This window comes from Cynocephalus volans, chromosome 16 (genome assembly GCF_027409185.1).
Source record: "Cynocephalus volans isolate mCynVol1 chromosome 16, mCynVol1.pri, whole genome shotgun sequence".
NCBI classification, from domain to species: domain Eukaryota; kingdom Metazoa; phylum Chordata; class Mammalia; order Dermoptera; family Cynocephalidae; genus Cynocephalus; species Cynocephalus volans.
Window position 1 is genome coordinate 62,940,672 of NC_084475.1, and position 19,220 is coordinate 62,959,891.

At 43.7% G+C, this 19,220-nt stretch overlaps 2 protein-coding genes across 2 annotated transcripts; both read right to left on the reverse strand.

The window, feature by feature from the left end:
* Nucleotides 1-5,271: 5,271 nt before the first annotated feature.
* LOC134364796 (interferon alpha-4-like) lies at nucleotides 5,272-5,841 on the reverse strand. The gene has a single exon (XM_063080958.1). The coding sequence runs from the start codon at nucleotides 5,839-5,841 to the stop codon at nucleotides 5,272-5,274; it is 570 nt and encodes a 189-aa protein (XP_062937028.1).
* A 10,160-nt stretch (nucleotides 5,842-16,001) lies between these two features.
* Nucleotides 16,002-16,571, reverse strand: LOC134364794 (interferon alpha-4-like). Its single transcript, XM_063080956.1, has one exon. The coding sequence runs from the start codon at nucleotides 16,569-16,571 to the stop codon at nucleotides 16,002-16,004; it is 570 nt and encodes a 189-aa protein (XP_062937026.1).
* Between the last annotated feature and the right edge of the window lie 2,649 nt (nucleotides 16,572-19,220).

Below are 19,220 nucleotides of genomic sequence, written 5' to 3' on the forward strand. Positions count from 1 at the left end.
TAATTTTACTTTCCTAGCATTAAAGGAGGGAAACTCCACGATATTTGCAAGGTGCTACTTTACTTTTCAACGGACAGAACTGCCATGTTTAGGTTTCTTGTGATTCAGGATTAATCTTCGATCATTGCTCTTTCACCTGAGGTTGCTGAAACTTCTTTCCCAGAACGCCACCGTGACTTGTGTTGCTAGGAAGAAAAAGGAGCAGTGTCGTGTAGGAGCAGTTGAGGGCATTTAGCCGGTCAGAACCTTCAACGCTCGTGGGTGAGAGTGGCATAGAGTGAGTGCAATTTGCCACACTTGATGACCATGCAATTGCCACAGTCTCCCTTCTCCCTGGTGAGACTCTGAGGGATTTGCAAGTGCACGGTCATTTCTGGTCTTTGCTTAAAATTGTATTACTTTGTTTCTCCTGGATAGTTTTTCACTAATTTTCATTTTTCATACGGCATGGAAATATCATTTGTGTCGATTCCTTAGATTGCGGCCTCCTTAAATTTTTGGCTTGAGGAAAGTACTCCCTAATTCCAGCCCAGGAAACAGCTTTTGAATTAGTATTGTGATTATCCGTGGTTGAAAATCAAGGAATGTCCACTCACCCTCCCTTCAAAAAAAGCCCCAATACAAATAACTTATATATTTAAATGCATTTTATATATGCTTAAAATTATATATATTTTATATGCATAGGTAATTATATGTCAATGTAAATACTTTGTTTATATTATATGTAAAGATAATTATACATACAGTATTACATATTATCTAATATTTATATATTTATAATGTTGGATTATATATGTATATACAGTTAGATTCATAGGTATACTTATGTTTACATATATTTACATATATATTATTTTAGAATAAGAAGAAAATAGATATACTACATGTATTTTTATACAATATATATACTCTGTATATTTTTAAACCTTTTTTCTGTCCTTTCCAATTTTCTTTTTTTAGATCCCTGCTTCAAAATATATCACCAAACGTGGGTGAAACTGACTGACTGTGAAGGACAGATTAGTATTTCGTTTGTAAACTGTTCACAGAGCAGCCATTTTCTGTCACTCGACTTCCTGCCACACCGGTTCCCCGGAAGGTGCTTCAAGGGTGCTGGGCAGTTTCTCTTCTGCACCAGGCACTGCTCTAACACTGGCAGCCTGGGCTCTGCTCCTGCACAGGCCTGCAGACGGTCCCCCTCGTGGAGTTTTCATTTGAGAGGCACCAATGTGACTGGCCCTGAGCGTGTCAAGGGAGCTGCACTGAAAGCTTCTCTTGGCTTGACTCGGTTGAATGCAGACTCTACAGAGGATTACGATATTTGTTATATCAATACTCACGGTAACTATTTTTTTACTATGTTCAGATTCTCAGCAAGTAACTTGCAAGTTTATGTGATTTAATCTCTCCAATTTCCACTGGAAAACTAGTACTGACAACTACTAAAGTTTTCTCACAGTTTCCCTGTCTCAGTTATAACTGGATCCACATTGCCAAGCATGTTATCACTCATGTATATGCAGTCAACACATTACTGGTGACAGACGAAGAGAACTAATGAATTAATGCCTCAGCTCTATGCTGCTATTATCTATCGATTATGTCGGAAAATATGAGCTATGGCTCCTGTGAAGAAAGGTGGAAGACATCAAATCTAGTGAATGAGTCCTTTAATAGGGAAATGCAGACAGAGGAGGCAACTTGTATTTCAGTGCAATCGAAGAAATTTAATAATGCTGTACAGGATCAAATCTCTAAGTGCTAGAATTTGAAAAGAGACATATATTGAGACGTATTTATTTCAACATTGGTTCTCATTTGTATGAATATTTCCTACTGGATTGAGATTTCTTTCATTTTTGATGAACGTGTTGAACTTCCAGTGTAATAACACGAGCGCAGTGTTGAAGTCATGACATTATCTGAGGCTCGTAAATGGAAGACAAAGTGAAAGGAAGTGGAAACAAAACTGGGACAAGCCCAAAAGCTGCAAACCCTGGGCTCGCCGTGTCAGACTCTCACATGCAAGAAGGTGCTGATAGCAGCTGGGTCGATGCCCGACACCTCCATCCCCCCAGTGGCCGCGCTACCTCCTCCCTGGTGCATTGGCCCATTTTGTGTTGCTCTAAGAGAATATCTGAGACTAGGTAATTTGGAAAGAACAGAGGTTTGTTTGTCTTATGATTCTGGGACAGCTGATTCTGGCATGGACCTCAGGCTTCCTCTACTCATGGTGGAAAACGGCAGGCACTGGCGGGTACAAGCAGATCACATGGTGAGAGGAAGCAAGAGAGGCAGGGAGGAGATGCCAGGGTCTTTTATACAACCAGCTCTCCAGGGAACTAATAGAGCAAGATTTCACTAGGGCCCCACTTCCCCCAGGGAGAACATGAATCCATTCATGAGGGATCCGCCCCCCATGACTCAGCTTCCAGCACTGCCACATTGAGGACCAGATTTCCACATGAGTTTCGGTGGGGACAACACATCCAAATTCTATCACCTGGTGACACTGAAGATGATGTGCTCCAGTTCTCTCTGCACCGTTCGCTGTGACCTGACCCAGGTCCGTGACCTGCCAAGGCAGGAGACCGACCGACCACAGTTCTGCACCCAGGTGGGAGAATCTTCCTTTTTTCCCATCCGAAGGAGGAGAACGTATTCAGTTCCCCTGGAGCAGCTGGATGGTGGCAAATTCCAAAAGGCTCAAGCCACCTCTGTTCCCCATGAGATTATCCAACAGATCTCCAACTTCCCCCGCACGAGGGCTGAAATTCCTCACTGGACTCGATGACTCACTAGAGTCTCTGGAGCCCTGTGTGGTGCAGGAGATGGAAGAGACCCTGGGCAGGAGGAGGAAAACATACATTCCGATTTTAAATAGCCTTTCTCGATCATTTTCATGTTTGCTTTTTACTCCTTTGTAAATATCAGGTCTGATTGGTTAATTGTTCCAGAGCCAGTACACGTGCCTCGAAGAAGAGTTCCTCCCAACAGAGCCAGCATCACCTTGGCCAGATTCTCCTTCACGGGGTGGTTGCATAATGAGAGTGCACTTTGGTCATTCTTTCTAGACAGGAAACTTTTCCTCACTTGCTCATGTAGTAACTGTCGGTTTAGTTAACACTAGACGCCACTTGTACACATTGCGTGTCCGCTTGACTGGGTGCACACACTGCGGGAGAGCGCGGGGTGCCGACAGCATGTGAGTGAGCGAGGTGCACTGCCAGACCCTGCGCGTGGGGAGGAAGAGCGCTCACCGGACTCCTGCCCGGACCGTGAACATGACAGCTCAGTCTTGGTTCTGCAATTCTCTCAACTATGCATAAAGTCGTTAAATCCCGGATAGCAAACATGATGTGGCTCCAGAGAGTTTTTGGGCAAAGTGACAGTACAGACTTAACTAGAACAATTTTCTTTTACAGTAAATATAACAATATCCTTTAATGGATGAATGAATAAGGAAACTGTGACATATACATTTAAATACACCCCCCCCCTCCCCACAACACAGAGCATGGAATACTACTCTGCCACAAAAAAGAATGACATACTCCCATTTGCAACAACATGGATGAGCCTGGAGAAATTTATGTTGAGTGAAATAAGCAAAGCACAGAGGTATAAATATCACATGTGCTCACTTATGTAAGGAGCTGTGAGAGAAAGAAGGAAGGAAAGAAAGTCCATAGCAGTGTGTTGGACTTGCAGAGGGACAGAGCATTCCATGGGCTACAAAGTGGAGTAAGGGGGTTGAGGGAGGGAGAGGGAGTTCGGGCATTATCGGGTGGGGGACACAGGGTACAAATGCAATTTGTGGTAATGGGCGTGCTGCCAGTAGGAATCTGGCCCTCACATCATGGGCACAAGGGCTGACAATCAGCTTTCTATCTCATGAATATTCATAAATAATATTCTCTCTCTGTGTGTGTGTGTGTGTGTGTGTGTGTGTCTGTATATATGTATATATAAAAAATGTCTTCTAACCATGAAAAAAGTATGTATTGCAAAATGGGAAAAACTATACACACAAAAAACCCCGCATTCTTTTCCCGATTTCTTCAAATTTCTGTCTTTCCCACAGGGTCACTAACTTCTTTTCTCTCATTTCACTTCTACCGACTCCAGTATGGTTTCTGCTTATTCGTTCTACAAACCAAATGTCACTAAGGTTGCCAGTACGGTCTATTTTCCAATGTAGTGGGCAGTTTGAGTTCACACCTTCTGTGGAATCTACTGATTCCTCTTCTCAGCACATTTATTGTTTAGAAAAGACATTTATCGTCTTTGTCTCCAAAGGGTGAGTCCTTATAATGGATGGCTATTCCATCTTCTTCATCTGTGGCTCTTCTGTCCACTTCCTTTAAAGTTTGAAGGTCCTTAGGATCCAGACAATGTCTGTTTCTCCCTCTGTCATCTCTTCCCACATGACCAACTTCATTTCTGCACTTTCAGTTGCCATTATGATCCTCCAGGCATTGAATTCCTTGCCAATTGCAAATTCCTGTGTCCAACTAGTGCTGGACATTTGCACTTACATGTCTAGCAATTTGTGGGGCGTATCGGTAATTTTATTTCTATTTCCTGACATGCTTCCATCTACCTTCTGCAGAGAGAATTTTATTGGTTGTTTCATTTTCTCATTATACTGTTTCACATAACTGATATTAAGTATGAGTGTGTTTCTTTTGAGCTCTCTTTCCCTCCAAGAATCAAAGATAGAAGAGAGCATGTTCACATCCATATTCTGAGGGGAACAAACAACCTCTTTTAGGTGAAGTTCATTTTTACCGATAGCTCGAATACACTAATGTTGAGGAGATGAATTGTACCATCTGTCTTTACGTCAGGTTGTAGAGACAGGCTTGGACTTTCTTTTTAAAGAATAAACAAATACAAGCATTTTTCTATAGTAAAAATTTAATGCAGAAAGCAATATAATAGTTTCACAAAATACAAAGAATATATTTTGTTCTATTAAGCACAGTATAAAGGCGTATTGACAAAAACAATTTCAATCTTGTCAACAGTTAGATAAATAAACATTTAAATAAATAAATAGATAGATACATTTGCACGGTCGTCTGTAAGTACCAGTCCCTGCAGGGTTGAACATGACGCTGCTGAACACCCTGAAGGCATCTGACAAACTTGAGGCACTTCATGTCATGATTGTAGCAGAAGTGACAGTCTTGGCGACCGGAGAGCTCAGGAAAGTGCGATAGTGTGTACTCGTCCATGAGAGTCGTTTCCACGTCGGACCAGGTCTCATTGCCTCCTCCCTAATCTTCCCCGCATGTTTATTGATGAAGAGAAGGATCTCACGATTTCTGCTCTCACGACCTCCCAGGCGCAAGGGCTGTGCCTCTTCTCTTTCAGGTAGAGACTGATTCTTTGGAAGTATTTCCTCACGGCCAGTGCGAAGTCCTCGTTCACCAGGGGAGTCTCTTCCACCCCCACCTCCGGCATCAGACAGGCTTCCAGGTCGTCCAGCTGCTGATAGAGTCCAGTGCAGAGTTTGTCCAAGAGGCTCTCATCCCAAGCAGCCGATGAGCCCTCTGTGCAGAAGAGGTTGAAGCTCTGCTGGGTCATCTCATGGAGGACAGAGATGGCTCGGGCCTTCTGCAGCTGGTGGCCATCCAAGTCTTCCTGGGGGAATCCGAAGTCATTTCTGTCCTTCAGGCAGGACAGAGGGGAGATTCTCCTCATTCGTCCCAGGAGTATCAAGGCCCTCCTGGTCCCCAGGCTGTGGGCCTGAGGCAGATCACAGCCCAGAGAGCAGGTCGCCTGGCAGCTGAGCACCAGCAGGGCCATCAGTAAAGGAAAGGGCAAGGCCATTGGGGATCTCGCAGATGCTGCTGGCCTGGCTGAGATGGGCGACTCTGAGCCTTAGCCGCTAGGTTCTCTGAAGAGCTTGCTTTGTGCATGTGTCTTAAATAGGGAACACACTAGTTTCCATTTTTTGGATGCCCGTGTCTTCCTTTCTACTTCTGTTTTTGCTTTCTTTATGCACTCTCTACATACTTTGAGAGCAGCGTTTCTCCACCTTTTTCTTTTCTCTTTTATTTCTTTCATGGTGGCCTGCTCATCCCTTTTCTCCAGAGCCTGGTTAAATTGTTTTTTCCGAATTGACCCTCCTGTGATAAGCTACAAAGGCGGGGGTATATCGTGCAATTATTTACGGACCGTATCTGTAGCTCAGGTTTATACGTAGAAAAGAAAGTGTGAGGTTAACTTTTTGCATTCAATGCATGTTTAAGAAGGTCTCTATAAAAATTTTAAGCCAAGACTTAAGTTTCAAAGTTATTGATTTGACTTGGCTTTATAAGTTTATTTGCTGAGCTCCTTTTTGTGTCATCTATTGACTTATATAAATTGTAATGAGTCAAATTTCACATGCAAATTCATGTTACAAAAATACACAATACCAATGTAATGACATACTTAAATATCTTTCAAAACTGCTAAAAATTATCTATCAATTCAATTATTTTCTTCCCATTAATTTCTAGTGTACCTAACTTTAAATTTTGTTCCATACGATAGAATACATTGTCACTGTGCCACCTCCCGGATGTTCCCCCAGGTGCGGTCAACTTTTATTTCTTTTTAGCACTCGACTTCATTATTGATGTGGCGAATAACTTTAGCAGAGCCACATAATAAAGCACAAATTCTTTGCATTTAATTCTCAAAGCCATTAACTCATTCAGTAGCACTCAGGAGCAAACCTCAGCTCCATCCACGAGACAGCCAAAGGCAGTCCATATGTATTCGTGTGGAGGCCACATCTCGAGACATGATTTTGAGATCAAGCGATCGTCTGTTCACCGTAGGCTTGTATTGCTCATGCTGCCTATGCTCTGTGGATCTTCCGAGAACTCAATGTCAATGCTTCTTGATACACAAGAAAACCCGAGGGAAATAAAAATTAGTAATAAGGGACAGGTTTTCTTAGATTTGGGCTTTGGAGAACCACAAATTATTGTAATGACTAAGATTTGTTAACACCTCTAGGAACTAATTTTCACACTTTTGGGAGCAATACCATCCCAAGAAGAATGCACGATGGAGAGAACATCAATTTTATTTAAAAAGAAAATTTTGTTTTGCACCGAAGTTCAAATTTCCAACCAAACATCAGTCGGAGATTCCAATTCTAATGGAATCTTATTAAACCAAAGGAAGCCATCTTTGTCATAAATGGCAACAATGGGATGTAGGTGTGATGAAAATAAATGGCTGTTCAATTGTTGTGTACCGCTGGCGAGACACCAGAGATCTTTCTTTCCCATTTCCTTTTACATAGAAAGGAAAGTTGCTGCATTTTCCCTCCCAAGGAATGGGAATACCAAGAAAGCCAATATATGTACCTCAGTGTGATCAAACGTCACAAGGAAAGCAATATCCCACTGCAAAGGACACGACGAAGGATAATTTAGCTAAATTGAGCCCAGCCAAGGGGCAGATGAGGGGATGCGGCAGAGCAGAAGAAAAGTGGTGGAAGGGACGCAGGTCAAAGGTAGCAAACGGGCATGGGCTCCAGGAAAAGCAATCACTGCTGGTCCAGGGGTTGGTTTCAGCTTTGCTGGATCCAGCTTTCAAGAGAGTCAAGGGAGACACAACAACCACAAGAGTTTACACACAGAAAAGGCAAACTTGTGAGAGTGCAATATGCTCTCTGGATAACGGGGAAGCGAGAAATGCATCCCTTGTTTTCTCCTTGTGGATAAATGGACTCAGAAGTTGACTCATCGTCTTGTCATGTCTCCAGCAAGAAGCAAGGGAATTCACAATTTCAAAGGACACCCCTTCTTTACACATGGCTATATTATTTCTCCTAGCTGTCAGAGATGATGTCTTTATTACACTGAACCTTCGAATGAACTTCGTCCTAAGAATATAGGTCGCCATGAGTCCGTAAGTTACTCTTGGCCAGAGGAGTCGTCTTATGCGGTCTTGTTTCCTGGGCATCTTAGCCTAGTTCCTATCATTTCCGGAGCTCAGTCAATATTTATGAAAGGAATAATCATTATAATAACAGTGGAAAGAATAATACCAATACATACTGGAGACATGAATTGGGAAGACAATAGATCTAAAGAATTTGTAAGCTCTTCCCGCTTCATGCAGGGAAATTGTAATGGAAGATTTTGTGACGATTTAAAAAACAAAACACAAACACTTGATTGTAGAGATGCTTTCTTCCCATTTGTAGTTTTAATATTTAGAACCTCAGGATGTGCCACAGGGCCTGGTTGCAAATGGAAGACCCACCTTCCACTTTTACTTCAGTGCCCCTCAAGGAAGCGCAACGCCTTGCCTGATCGCACATTCCTTGTCTTTTCCGATAATACGGAGACGATGTGAATGTTACAATGTGTTTGGGGACCTTGTCCCTATACACTTGTCTGTTTTTCAATTTTGGCCTGTGCCTTTGGGAATCACTTAACTCTTTCCAAGATTCAGTCAGTGTCGCTGTGAACTTTAATGAATGACATCCGTGTCGTTTTCCCTGAGTCTAAATTGTGGAATCAGAGTTGGCATCAGATTTTGAAATAAACTGTGCCTAGCAAGAATGCCAGTTAATTTTCTCTTACAAATACTGTTAGTACGCACAGTGTGAAAATAAAGAGTGGTCTTATTCAAAGAACATATATTCTCTTCTCACTAATCCCCCAGTCGGACTCTCTTTCCCCTCTCCTTTGCACTTAGGTATCCGACGAGCATGAATCCAGGCTGAGTAAATACGGGTGGAAGTGATGTTCACCCTGTGCAGCATGGGTCCTTCAAAGCATCCTACAAGTGATCCACCATATAATTTTTTCCATATCGACTGAGCACAGTAGCCTCAAGCGTCGCAAACCTGTTTGAACTTATATGTTGATGATGGCAAAGCTGCAAAATAGTAGGTTGTGAGGTCCCTGAAACCCCGCTCAGAGGAGGCCAACACTGAGCTCTTCTATAAAGGAAAGATAAGTTTGTATTATCATCTAACTACTGGTGGTTTTCTTTTGTTCTGTTACAGGAGCGAGCATCAACTTGACTGACAAATGCCCTTCACCAAATTCTAGACTGAAGAACCATGTCTGTAAACAATTAAACTTCCAACTTCGGAAACAACAAGCACCACTCAAGAATTGAAACAGATAATGAAAATTATAAATCATGACAGTATTTATTTAGGACAAGACACCATGTTATTCTCTCTAATCATTCTACTGTAAATTCACGATGTAGAACGTATGTTTTACATAATCCCATGATTTAGGATTCAGATGTTTTTCAGCTGGTGCAAATGTGTGAGTTTAGCTTGCTTTGGGGGGCCTGGTAAACAATCGTGTAATTGGTTAGGGAGGGTCCTGAGTATAACTTCTACGTCATTTCCTGACGTTGCTCTGAAGGTGGTGAATGAGGACTAAGCGCACTTCAATTTCCACTCTGACCACCTCCCAGGCACAGGGGCTGTATTTCTTTTCCCTCAGATAACCAATCATTTCTTGGAAATACTTCCGAACGTCATTTCCCAAATCAGGACAAGAGAGAGTTTCTCCATTTGTCATCTGCACTTGTCGCAGGCTCTTCTCAAGGCTGAAGAGTAGTTTATCGAGGAGGATCGCATCCCAAGCAGCATGGCTGTTCTCTCTTTTGAGGAGGCTGAGGATCTGCTGGAGCATCTGACCACGGAAACAGGTGGCATGTGTCTTCTGGATTGGGGTGATATTTTCTCCTGTCCAAGGAAAATTGAAGTTCTTCCTGTCCTTGAAGCATGAGTGAGATGGGATCTTTTTCATCCGTCTCACTAGCATGATGGCTTGCCGGTTTTCCAGGCCATGGCTGGAAGGCATGCCCCAGACAGATGAGCAGGCAGGGACGGAGCAGAGCACCACTCCCGCCATGAGCAGGCAGATGTGGACCATTGAGAATTTCAGTGATTCTCGAGGCGGCCGCGAGAGGGCGCGCGAACGGCCTTTTCTGAGCCTCCGGTTCCGGAAACGCGGACGGACTCGGCCGCTTTTGGTTTCAGAGGGTGCCACAGCCCGAGAGAGCAGACGTCGCCGCTTGTCGCGCCGAACCGGTGCTGCTTAAATAGTGTGGAGAACATTTTCCTCCGATGGCTGCGGAGAGAGCTCCGCCGCGGCTTGGCGCGACCCAGTTTTCTTCGGTGAGGGCCGTGAGTGTCTGAGCTGCTCCTTGTGCTCGGGGCTTTCTTTCGCGTAGAAGCCGCAGCGAGACTGAGTTTGACGGGGAAACCCATTGAGTCGGGACCCGAGGGCTCGCGACCGCACGGGCTGTGATGGTCACAGATTCCGCAGGAGTGGGGGACGCGAGGCCGGGACAGCCTGGGAAAGGGGAGCCGGGTAGACAGCGGGTCCGGGAGCAGCCCGAGTGCGGGAGCCTCGGGCGAGTGAGCGGGGACGACGGCGGTGATACCGCCGGGACCGTGACTGGGGCCGGGACCGGGGCCGGGGCCGGGAACAGGGACGGAGCCGGGGCCGGGGCCGGGGCCGGGACCGGGGCCGGGGCCGGGGCTGGGGCCGGGAACAGGGATGGAGTCGGGGCCGGGGCCGGGGCCGGGGCCGGGAGGAGGGACGTGCGCCCCCCTGTGGGGTCGTCGGAGTTTTCAGTGGCCCATGTTTCTGAGTCAGGACGTTCAAGTCTTTGAAAAAAGGAATCTAGGCAAATTAAAGCGGCATTATTTGATTTAGATCGTTTTTATGTAATTTTACTTTCCTAGCATTAAAGGAGGGAAACTCCACGATATTTGCAAGGTGCTACTTTACTTTTCAACGGACAGAACTGCCATGTTTAGGTTTCTTGTGATTCAGGATTAATCTTCGATCATTGCTCTTTCACCTGAGGTTGCTGAAACTTCTTTCCCAGAACGCCACCGTGACTTGTGTTGCTAGGAAGAAAAAGGAGCAGTGTCGTGTAGGAGCAGTTGAGGGCATTTAGCCGGTCAGAACCTTCAACGCTCGTGGGTGAGAGTGGCATAGAGTGAGTGCAATTTGCCACACTTGATGACCATGCAATTGCCACAGTCTCCCTTCTCCCTGGTGAGACTCTGAGGGATTTGCAAGTGCACGGTCATTTCTGGTCTTTGCTTAAAATTGTATTACTTTGTTTCTCCTGGATAGTTTTTCACTAATTTTCATTTTTCATACGGCATGGAAATATCATTTGTGTCGATTCCTTAGATTGCGGCCTCCTTAAATTTTTGGCTTGAGGAAAGTACTCCCTAATTCCAGCCCAGGAAACAGCTTTTGAATTAGTATTGTGATTATCCGTGGTTGAAAATCAAGGAATGTCCACTCACCCTCCCTTCAAAAAAAGCCCCAATACAAATAACTTATATATTTAAATGCATTTTATATATGCTTAAAATTATATATATTTTATATGCATAGGTAATTATATGTCAATGTAAATACTTTGTTTATATTATATGTAAAGATAATTATACATACAGTATTACATATTATCTAATATTTATATATTTATAATGTTGGATTATATATGTATATACAGTTAGATTCATAGGTATACTTATGTTTACATATATTTACATATATATTATTTTAGAATAAGAAGAAAATAGATATACTACATGTATTTTTATACAATATATATACTCTGTATATTTTTAAACCTTTTTTCTGTCCTTTCCAATTTTCTTTTTTTAGATCCCTGCTTCAAAATATATCACCAAACGTGGGTGAAACTGACTGACTGTGAAGGACAGATTAGTATTTCGTTTGTAAACTGTTCACAGAGCAGCCATTTTCTGTCACTCGACTTCCTGCCACACCGGTTCCCCGGAAGGTGCTTCAAGGGTGCTGGGCAGTTTCTCTTCTGCACCAGGCACTGCTCTAACACTGGCAGCCTGGGCTCTGCTCCTGCACAGGCCTGCAGACGGTCCCCCTCGTGGAGTTTTCATTTGAGAGGCACCAATGTGACTGGCCCTGAGCGTGTCAAGGGAGCTGCACTGAAAGCTTCTCTTGGCTTGACTCGGTTGAATGCAGACTCTACAGAGGATTACGATATTTGTTATATCAATACTCACGGTAACTATTTTTTTACTATGTTCAGATTCTCAGCAAGTAACTTGCAAGTTTATGTGATTTAATCTCTCCAATTTCCACTGGAAAACTAGTACTGACAACTACTAAAGTTTTCTCACAGTTTCCCTGTCTCAGTTATAACTGGATCCACATTGCCAAGCATGTTATCACTCATGTATATGCAGTCAACACATTACTGGTGACAGACGAAGAGAACTAATGAATTAATGCCTCAGCTCTATGCTGCTATTATCTATCGATTATGTCGGAAAATATGAGCTATGGCTCCTGTGAAGAAAGGTGGAAGACATCAAATCTAGTGAATGAGTCCTTTAATAGGGAAATGCAGACAGAGGAGGCAACTTGTATTTCAGTGCAATCGAAGAAATTTAATAATGCTGTACAGGATCAAATCTCTAAGTGCTAGAATTTGAAAAGAGACATATATTGAGACGTATTTATTTCAACATTGGTTCTCATTTGTATGAATATTTCCTACTGGATTGAGATTTCTTTCATTTTTGATGAACGTGTTGAACTTCCAGTGTAATAACACGAGCGCAGTGTTGAAGTCATGACATTATCTGAGGCTCGTAAATGGAAGACAAAGTGAAAGGAAGTGGAAACAAAACTGGGACAAGCCCAAAAGCTGCAAACCCTGGGCTCGCCGTGTCAGACTCTCACATGCAAGAAGGTGCTGATAGCAGCTGGGTCGATGCCCGACACCTCCATCCCCCCAGTGGCCGCGCTACCTCCTCCCTGGTGCATTGGCCCATTTTGTGTTGCTCTAAGAGAATATCTGAGACTAGGTAATTTGGAAAGAACAGAGGTTTGTTTGTCTTATGATTCTGGGACAGCTGATTCTGGCATGGACCTCAGGCTTCCTCTACTCATGGTGGAAAACGGCAGGCACTGGCGGGTACAAGCAGATCACATGGTGAGAGGAAGCAAGAGAGGCAGGGAGGAGATGCCAGGGTCTTTTATACAACCAGCTCTCCAGGGAACTAATAGAGCAAGATTTCACTAGGGCCCCACTTCCCCCAGGGAGAACATGAATCCATTCATGAGGGATCCGCCCCCCATGACTCAGCTTCCAGCACTGCCACATTGAGGACCAGATTTCCACATGAGTTTCGGTGGGGACAACACATCCAAATTCTATCACCTGGTGACACTGAAGATGATGTGCTCCAGTTCTCTCTGCACCGTTCGCTGTGACCTGACCCAGGTCCGTGACCTGCCAAGGCAGGAGACCGACCGACCACAGTTCTGCACCCAGGTGGGAGAATCTTCCTTTTTTCCCATCCGAAGGAGGAGAACGTATTCAGTTCCCCTGGAGCAGCTGGATGGTGGCAAATTCCAAAAGGCTCAAGCCACCTCTGTTCCCCATGAGATTATCCAACAGATCTCCAACTTCCCCCGCACGAGGGCTGAAATTCCTCACTGGACTCGATGACTCACTAGAGTCTCTGGAGCCCTGTGTGGTGCAGGAGATGGAAGAGACCCTGGGCAGGAGGAGGAAAACATACATTCCGATTTTAAATAGCCTTTCTCGATCATTTTCATGTTTGCTTTTTACTCCTTTGTAAATATCAGGTCTGATTGGTTAATTGTTCCAGAGCCAGTACACGTGCCTCGAAGAAGAGTTCCTCCCAACAGAGCCAGCATCACCTTGGCCAGATTCTCCTTCACGGGGTGGTTGCATAATGAGAGTGCACTTTGGTCATTCTTTCTAGACAGGAAACTTTTCCTCACTTGCTCATGTAGTAACTGTCGGTTTAGTTAACACTAGACGCCACTTGTACACATTGCGTGTCCGCTTGACTGGGTGCACACACTGCGGGAGAGCGCGGGGTGCCGACAGCATGTGAGTGAGCGAGGTGCACTGCCAGACCCTGCGCGTGGGGAGGAAGAGCGCTCACCGGACTCCTGCCCGGACCGTGAACATGACAGCTCAGTCTTGGTTCTGCAATTCTCTCAACTATGCATAAAGTCGTTAAATCCCGGATAGCAAACATGATGTGGCTCCAGAGAGTTTTTGGGCAAAGTGACAGTACAGACTTAACTAGAACAATTTTCTTTTACAGTAAATATAACAATATCCTTTAATGGATGAATGAATAAGGAAACTGTGACATATACATTTAAATACACCCCCCCCCTCCCCACAACACAGAGCATGGAATACTACTCTGCCACAAAAAAGAATGACATACTCCCATTTGCAACAACATGGATGAGCCTGGAGAAATTTATGTTGAGTGAAATAAGCAAAGCACAGAGGTATAAATATCACATGTGCTCACTTATGTAAGGAGCTGTGAGAGAAAGAAGGAAGGAAAGAAAGTCCATAGCAGTGTGTTGGACTTGCAGAGGGACAGAGCATTCCATGGGCTACAAAGTGGAGTAAGGGGGTTGAGGGAGGGAGAGGGAGTTCGGGCATTATCGGGTGGGGGACACAGGGTACAAATGCAATTTGTGGTAATGGGCGTGCTGCCAGTAGGAATCTGGCCCTCACATCATGGGCACAAGGGCTGACAATCAGCTTTCTATCTCATGAATATTCATAAACAATATTCTCTCTGTGTGTGTGTGTGTGTGTGTGTGTGTGTGTGTGTGTCTGTATATATGTATATATAAAAAATGTCTTCTAACCATGAAAAAAGTATGTATTGCAAAATGGGAAAAACTATACACACAAAAAACCCCGCATTCTTTTCCCGATTTCTTCAAATTTCTGTCTTTCCCTCAGGGTCACTAACTTCTTTTCTCTCATTTCACTTCTACCGACTCCAGTATGGTTTCTGCTTATTCGTTCTACAAACCAAATGTCACTAAGGTTGCCAGTACGGTCTATTTTCCAATGTAGTGGGCAGTTTGAGTTCACACCTTCTGTGGAATCTACTGATTCCTCTTCTCAGCACATTTATTGTTTAGAAAAGACATTTATCGTCTTTGTCTCCAAAGGGTGAGTCCTTATAATGGATGGCTATTCCATCTTCTTCATCTGTGGCTCTTCTGTCCACTTCCTTTAAAGTTTGAAGGTCCTTAGGATCCAGACAATGTCTGTTTCTCCCTCTGTCATCTCTTCCCACATGACCAACTTCATTTCTGCACTTTCAGTTGCCATTATGATCCTCCAGGCATTGAATTCCTTGCCAATTGCAAATTCCTGTGTCCAACTAGTGCTGGACATTTGCACTTACATGTCTAGCAATTTGTGGGGCGTATCGGTAATTTTATTTCTATTTCCTGACATGCTTCCATCTACCTTCTGCAGAGAGAATTTTATTGGTTGTTTCATTTTCTCATTATACTGTTTCACATAACTGATATTAAGTATGAGTGTGTTTCTTTTGAGCTCTCTTTCCCTCCAAGAATCAAAGATAGAAGAGAGCATGTTCACATCCATATTCTGAGGGGAACAAACAACCTCTTTTAGGTGAAGTTCATTTTTACCGATAGCTCGAATACACTAATGTTGAGGAGATGAATTGTACCATCTGTCTTTACGTCAGGTTGTAGAGACAGGCTTGGACTTTCTTTTTAAAGAATAAACAAATACAAGCATTTTTCTATAGTAAAAATTTAATGCAGAAAGCAATATAATAGTTTCACAAAATACAAAGAATATATTTTGTTCTATTAAGCACAGTATAAAGGCGTATTGACAAAAACAATTTCAATCTTGTCAACAGTTAGATAAATAAACATTTAAATAAATAAATAGATAGATACATTTGCACGGTCGTCTGTAAGTACCAGTCCCTGCAGGGTTGAACATGACGCTGCTGAACACCCTGAAGGCATCTGACAAACTTGAGGCACTTCATGTCATGATTGTAGCAGAAGTGACAGTCTTGGCGACCGGAGAGCTCAGGAAAGTGCGATAGTGTGTACTCGTCCATGAGAGTCGTTTCCACGTCGGACCAGGTCTCATTGCCTCCTCCCTAATCTTCCCCGCATGTTTATTGATGAAGAGAAGGATCTCACGATTTCTGCTCTCACGACCTCCCAGGCGCAAGGGCTGTGCCTCTTCTCTTTCAGGTAGAGACTGATTCTTTGGAAGTATTTCCTCACGGCCAGTGCGAAGTCCTCGTTCACCAGGGGAGTCTCTTCCACCCCCACCTCCGGCATCAGACAGGCTTCCAGGTCGTCCAGCTGCTGATAGAGTCCAGTGCAGAGTTTGTCCAAGAGGCTCTCATCCCAAGCAGCCGATGAGCCCTCTGTGCAGAAGAGGTTGAAGCTCTGCTGGGTCATCTCATGGAGGACAGAGATGGCTCGGGCCTTCTGCAGCTGGTGGCCATCCAAGTCTTCCTGGGGGAATCCGAAGTCATTTCTGTCCTTCAGGCAGGACAGAGGGGAGATTCTCCTCATTCGTCCCAGGAGTATCAAGGCCCTCCTGGTCCCCAGGCTGTGGGCCTGAGGCAGATCACAGCCCAGAGAGCAGGTCGCCTGGCAGCTGAGCACCAGCAGGGCCATCAGTAAAGGAAAGGGCAAGGCCATTGGGGATCTCGCAGATGCTGCTGGCCTGGCTGAGATGGGCGACTCTGAGCCTTAGCCGCTAGGTTCTCTGAAGAGCTTGCTTTGTGCATGTGTCTTAAATAGGGAACACACTAGTTTCCATTTTTTGGATGCCCGTGTCTTCCTTTCTACTTCTGTTTTTGCTTTCTTTATGCACTCTCTACATACTTTGAGAGCAGCGTTTCTCCACCTTTTTCTTTTCTCTTTTATTTCTTTCATGGTGGCCTGCTCATCCCTTTCCTCCAGAGCCTGGTTAAATTGTTTTTTCCGAATTGACCCTCCTGTGATAAGCTACAAAGGCGGGGGTATATCGTGCAATTATTTACGGACCGTATCTGTAGCTCAGGTTTATACGTAGAAAAGAAAGTGTGAGGTTAACTTTTTGCATTCAATGCATGTTTAAGAAGGTCTCTATAAAAATTTTAAGCCAAGACTTAAGTTTCAAAGTTATTGATTTGACTTGGCTTTATAAGTTTATTTGCTGAGCTCCTTTTTGTGTCATCTATTGACTTATATAAATTGTAATGAGTCAAATTTCACATGCAAATTCATGTTACAAAAATACACAATACCAATGTAATGACATACTTAAATATCTTTCAAAACTGCTAAAAATTATCTATCAATTCAATTATTTTCTTCCCATTAATTTCTAGTGTACCTAACTTTAAATTTTGTTCCATACGATAGAATACATTGTCACTGTGCCACCTCCCGGATGTTCCCCCAGGTGCGGTCAACTTTTATTTCTTTTTAGCACTCGACTTCATTATTGATGTGGCGAATAACTTTAGCAGAGCCACATAATAAAGCACAAATTCTTTGCATTTAATTCTCAAAGCCATTAACTCATTCAGTAGCACTCAGGAGCAAACCTCAGCTCCATCCACGAGACAGCCAAAGGCAGTCCATATGTATTCGTGTGGAGGCCACATCTCGAGACATGATTTTGAGATCAAGCGATCGTCTGTTCACCGTAGGCTTGTATTGCTCATGCTGCCTATGCTCTGTGGATCTTCCGAGAACTCAATGTCAATGCTTCTTGATACACAAGAAAACCCGAGGGAAATAAAAATTAGTAATAAGGGACAGGTTTTCTTAGATTTGGGCTTTGGAGAACCACAAATTATTGTAATGACTAAGATTTGTTAACACCTCTAGGAACTAATTTTCACACTTTTGGGAGCAATACCATCCCAAGAAGAATGCACGATGGAGAGAACATCAATTTTATTTAAAAAGAAAATTTTGTTTTGCACCGAAGTTCAAATTTCCAACCAAACATCAGTCGGAGATTCCAATTCTAATGGAATCTTATTAAACCAAAGGAAGCCATCTTTGTCATAAATGGCAACAATGGGATGTAGGTGTGATGAAAATAAATGGCTGTTCAATTGTTGTGTACCGCTGGCGAGACACCAGAGATCTTTCTTTCCCATTTCCTTTTACATAGAAAGGAAAGTTGCTGCATTTTCCCTCCCAAGGAATGGGAATACCAAGAAAGCCAATATATGTACCTCAGTGTGATCAAACGTCACAAGGAAAGCAATATCCCACTGCAAAGGACACGACGAAGGATAATTTAGCTAAATTGAGCCCAGCCAAGGGGCAGATGAGGGGATGCGGCAGAGCAGAAGAAAAGTGGTGGAAGGGACGCAGGTCAAAGGTAGCAAACGGGCATGGGCTCCAGGAAAAGCAATCACTGCTGGTCCAGGGGTTGGTTTCAGCTTTGCTGGATCCAGCTTTCAAGAGAGTCAAGGGAGACACAACAACCACAAGAGTTTACACACAGAAAAGGCAAACTTGTGAGAGTGCAATATGCTCTCTGGATAACGGGGAAGCGAGAAATGCATCCCTTGTTTTCTCCTTGTGGATAAATGGACTCAGAAGTTGACTCATCGTCTTGTCATGTCTCCAGCAAGAAGCAAGGGAATTCACAATTTCAAAGGACACCCCTTCTTTACACATGGCTATATTATTTCTCCTAGCTGTCAGAGATGATGTCTTTATTACACTGAACCTTCGAATGAACTTCGTCCTAAGAATATAGGTCGCCATGAGTCCGTAAGTTACTCTTGGCCAGAGGAGTCGTCTTATGCGGTCTTGTTTCCTGGGCATCTTAGCCTAGTTCCTATCATTTCCGGAGCTCAGTCAATATTTATGAAAGGAATAATCATTATAATAACAGTGGAAAGAATAATACCAATACATACTGGAGACATGAATTGGGAAGACAATAGATCTAAAGAATTTGTAAGCTCTTCCCGCTTCATGCAGGGAAATTGTAATGGAAGATTTTGTGACGATTTAAAAAACAAAACACAAACACTTGATTGTAGAGATGCTTTCTTCCCATTTGTAGTTTTAATATTTAGAACCTCAGGATGTGCCACAGGGCCTGGTTGCAAATGGAAGACCCACCTTCCACTTTTACTTCAGTGCCCCTCAAGGAAGCGCAACGCCTTGCCTGATCGCACATTCCTTGTCTTTTCCGATAATACGGAGACGATGTGAATGTTACAATGTGTTTGGGGACCTTGTCCCTATACACTTGTCTGTTTTTCAATTTTGGCCTGTGCCTTTGGGAATCACTTAACTCTTTCCAAGATTCAGTCAGTGTCGCTGTGAACT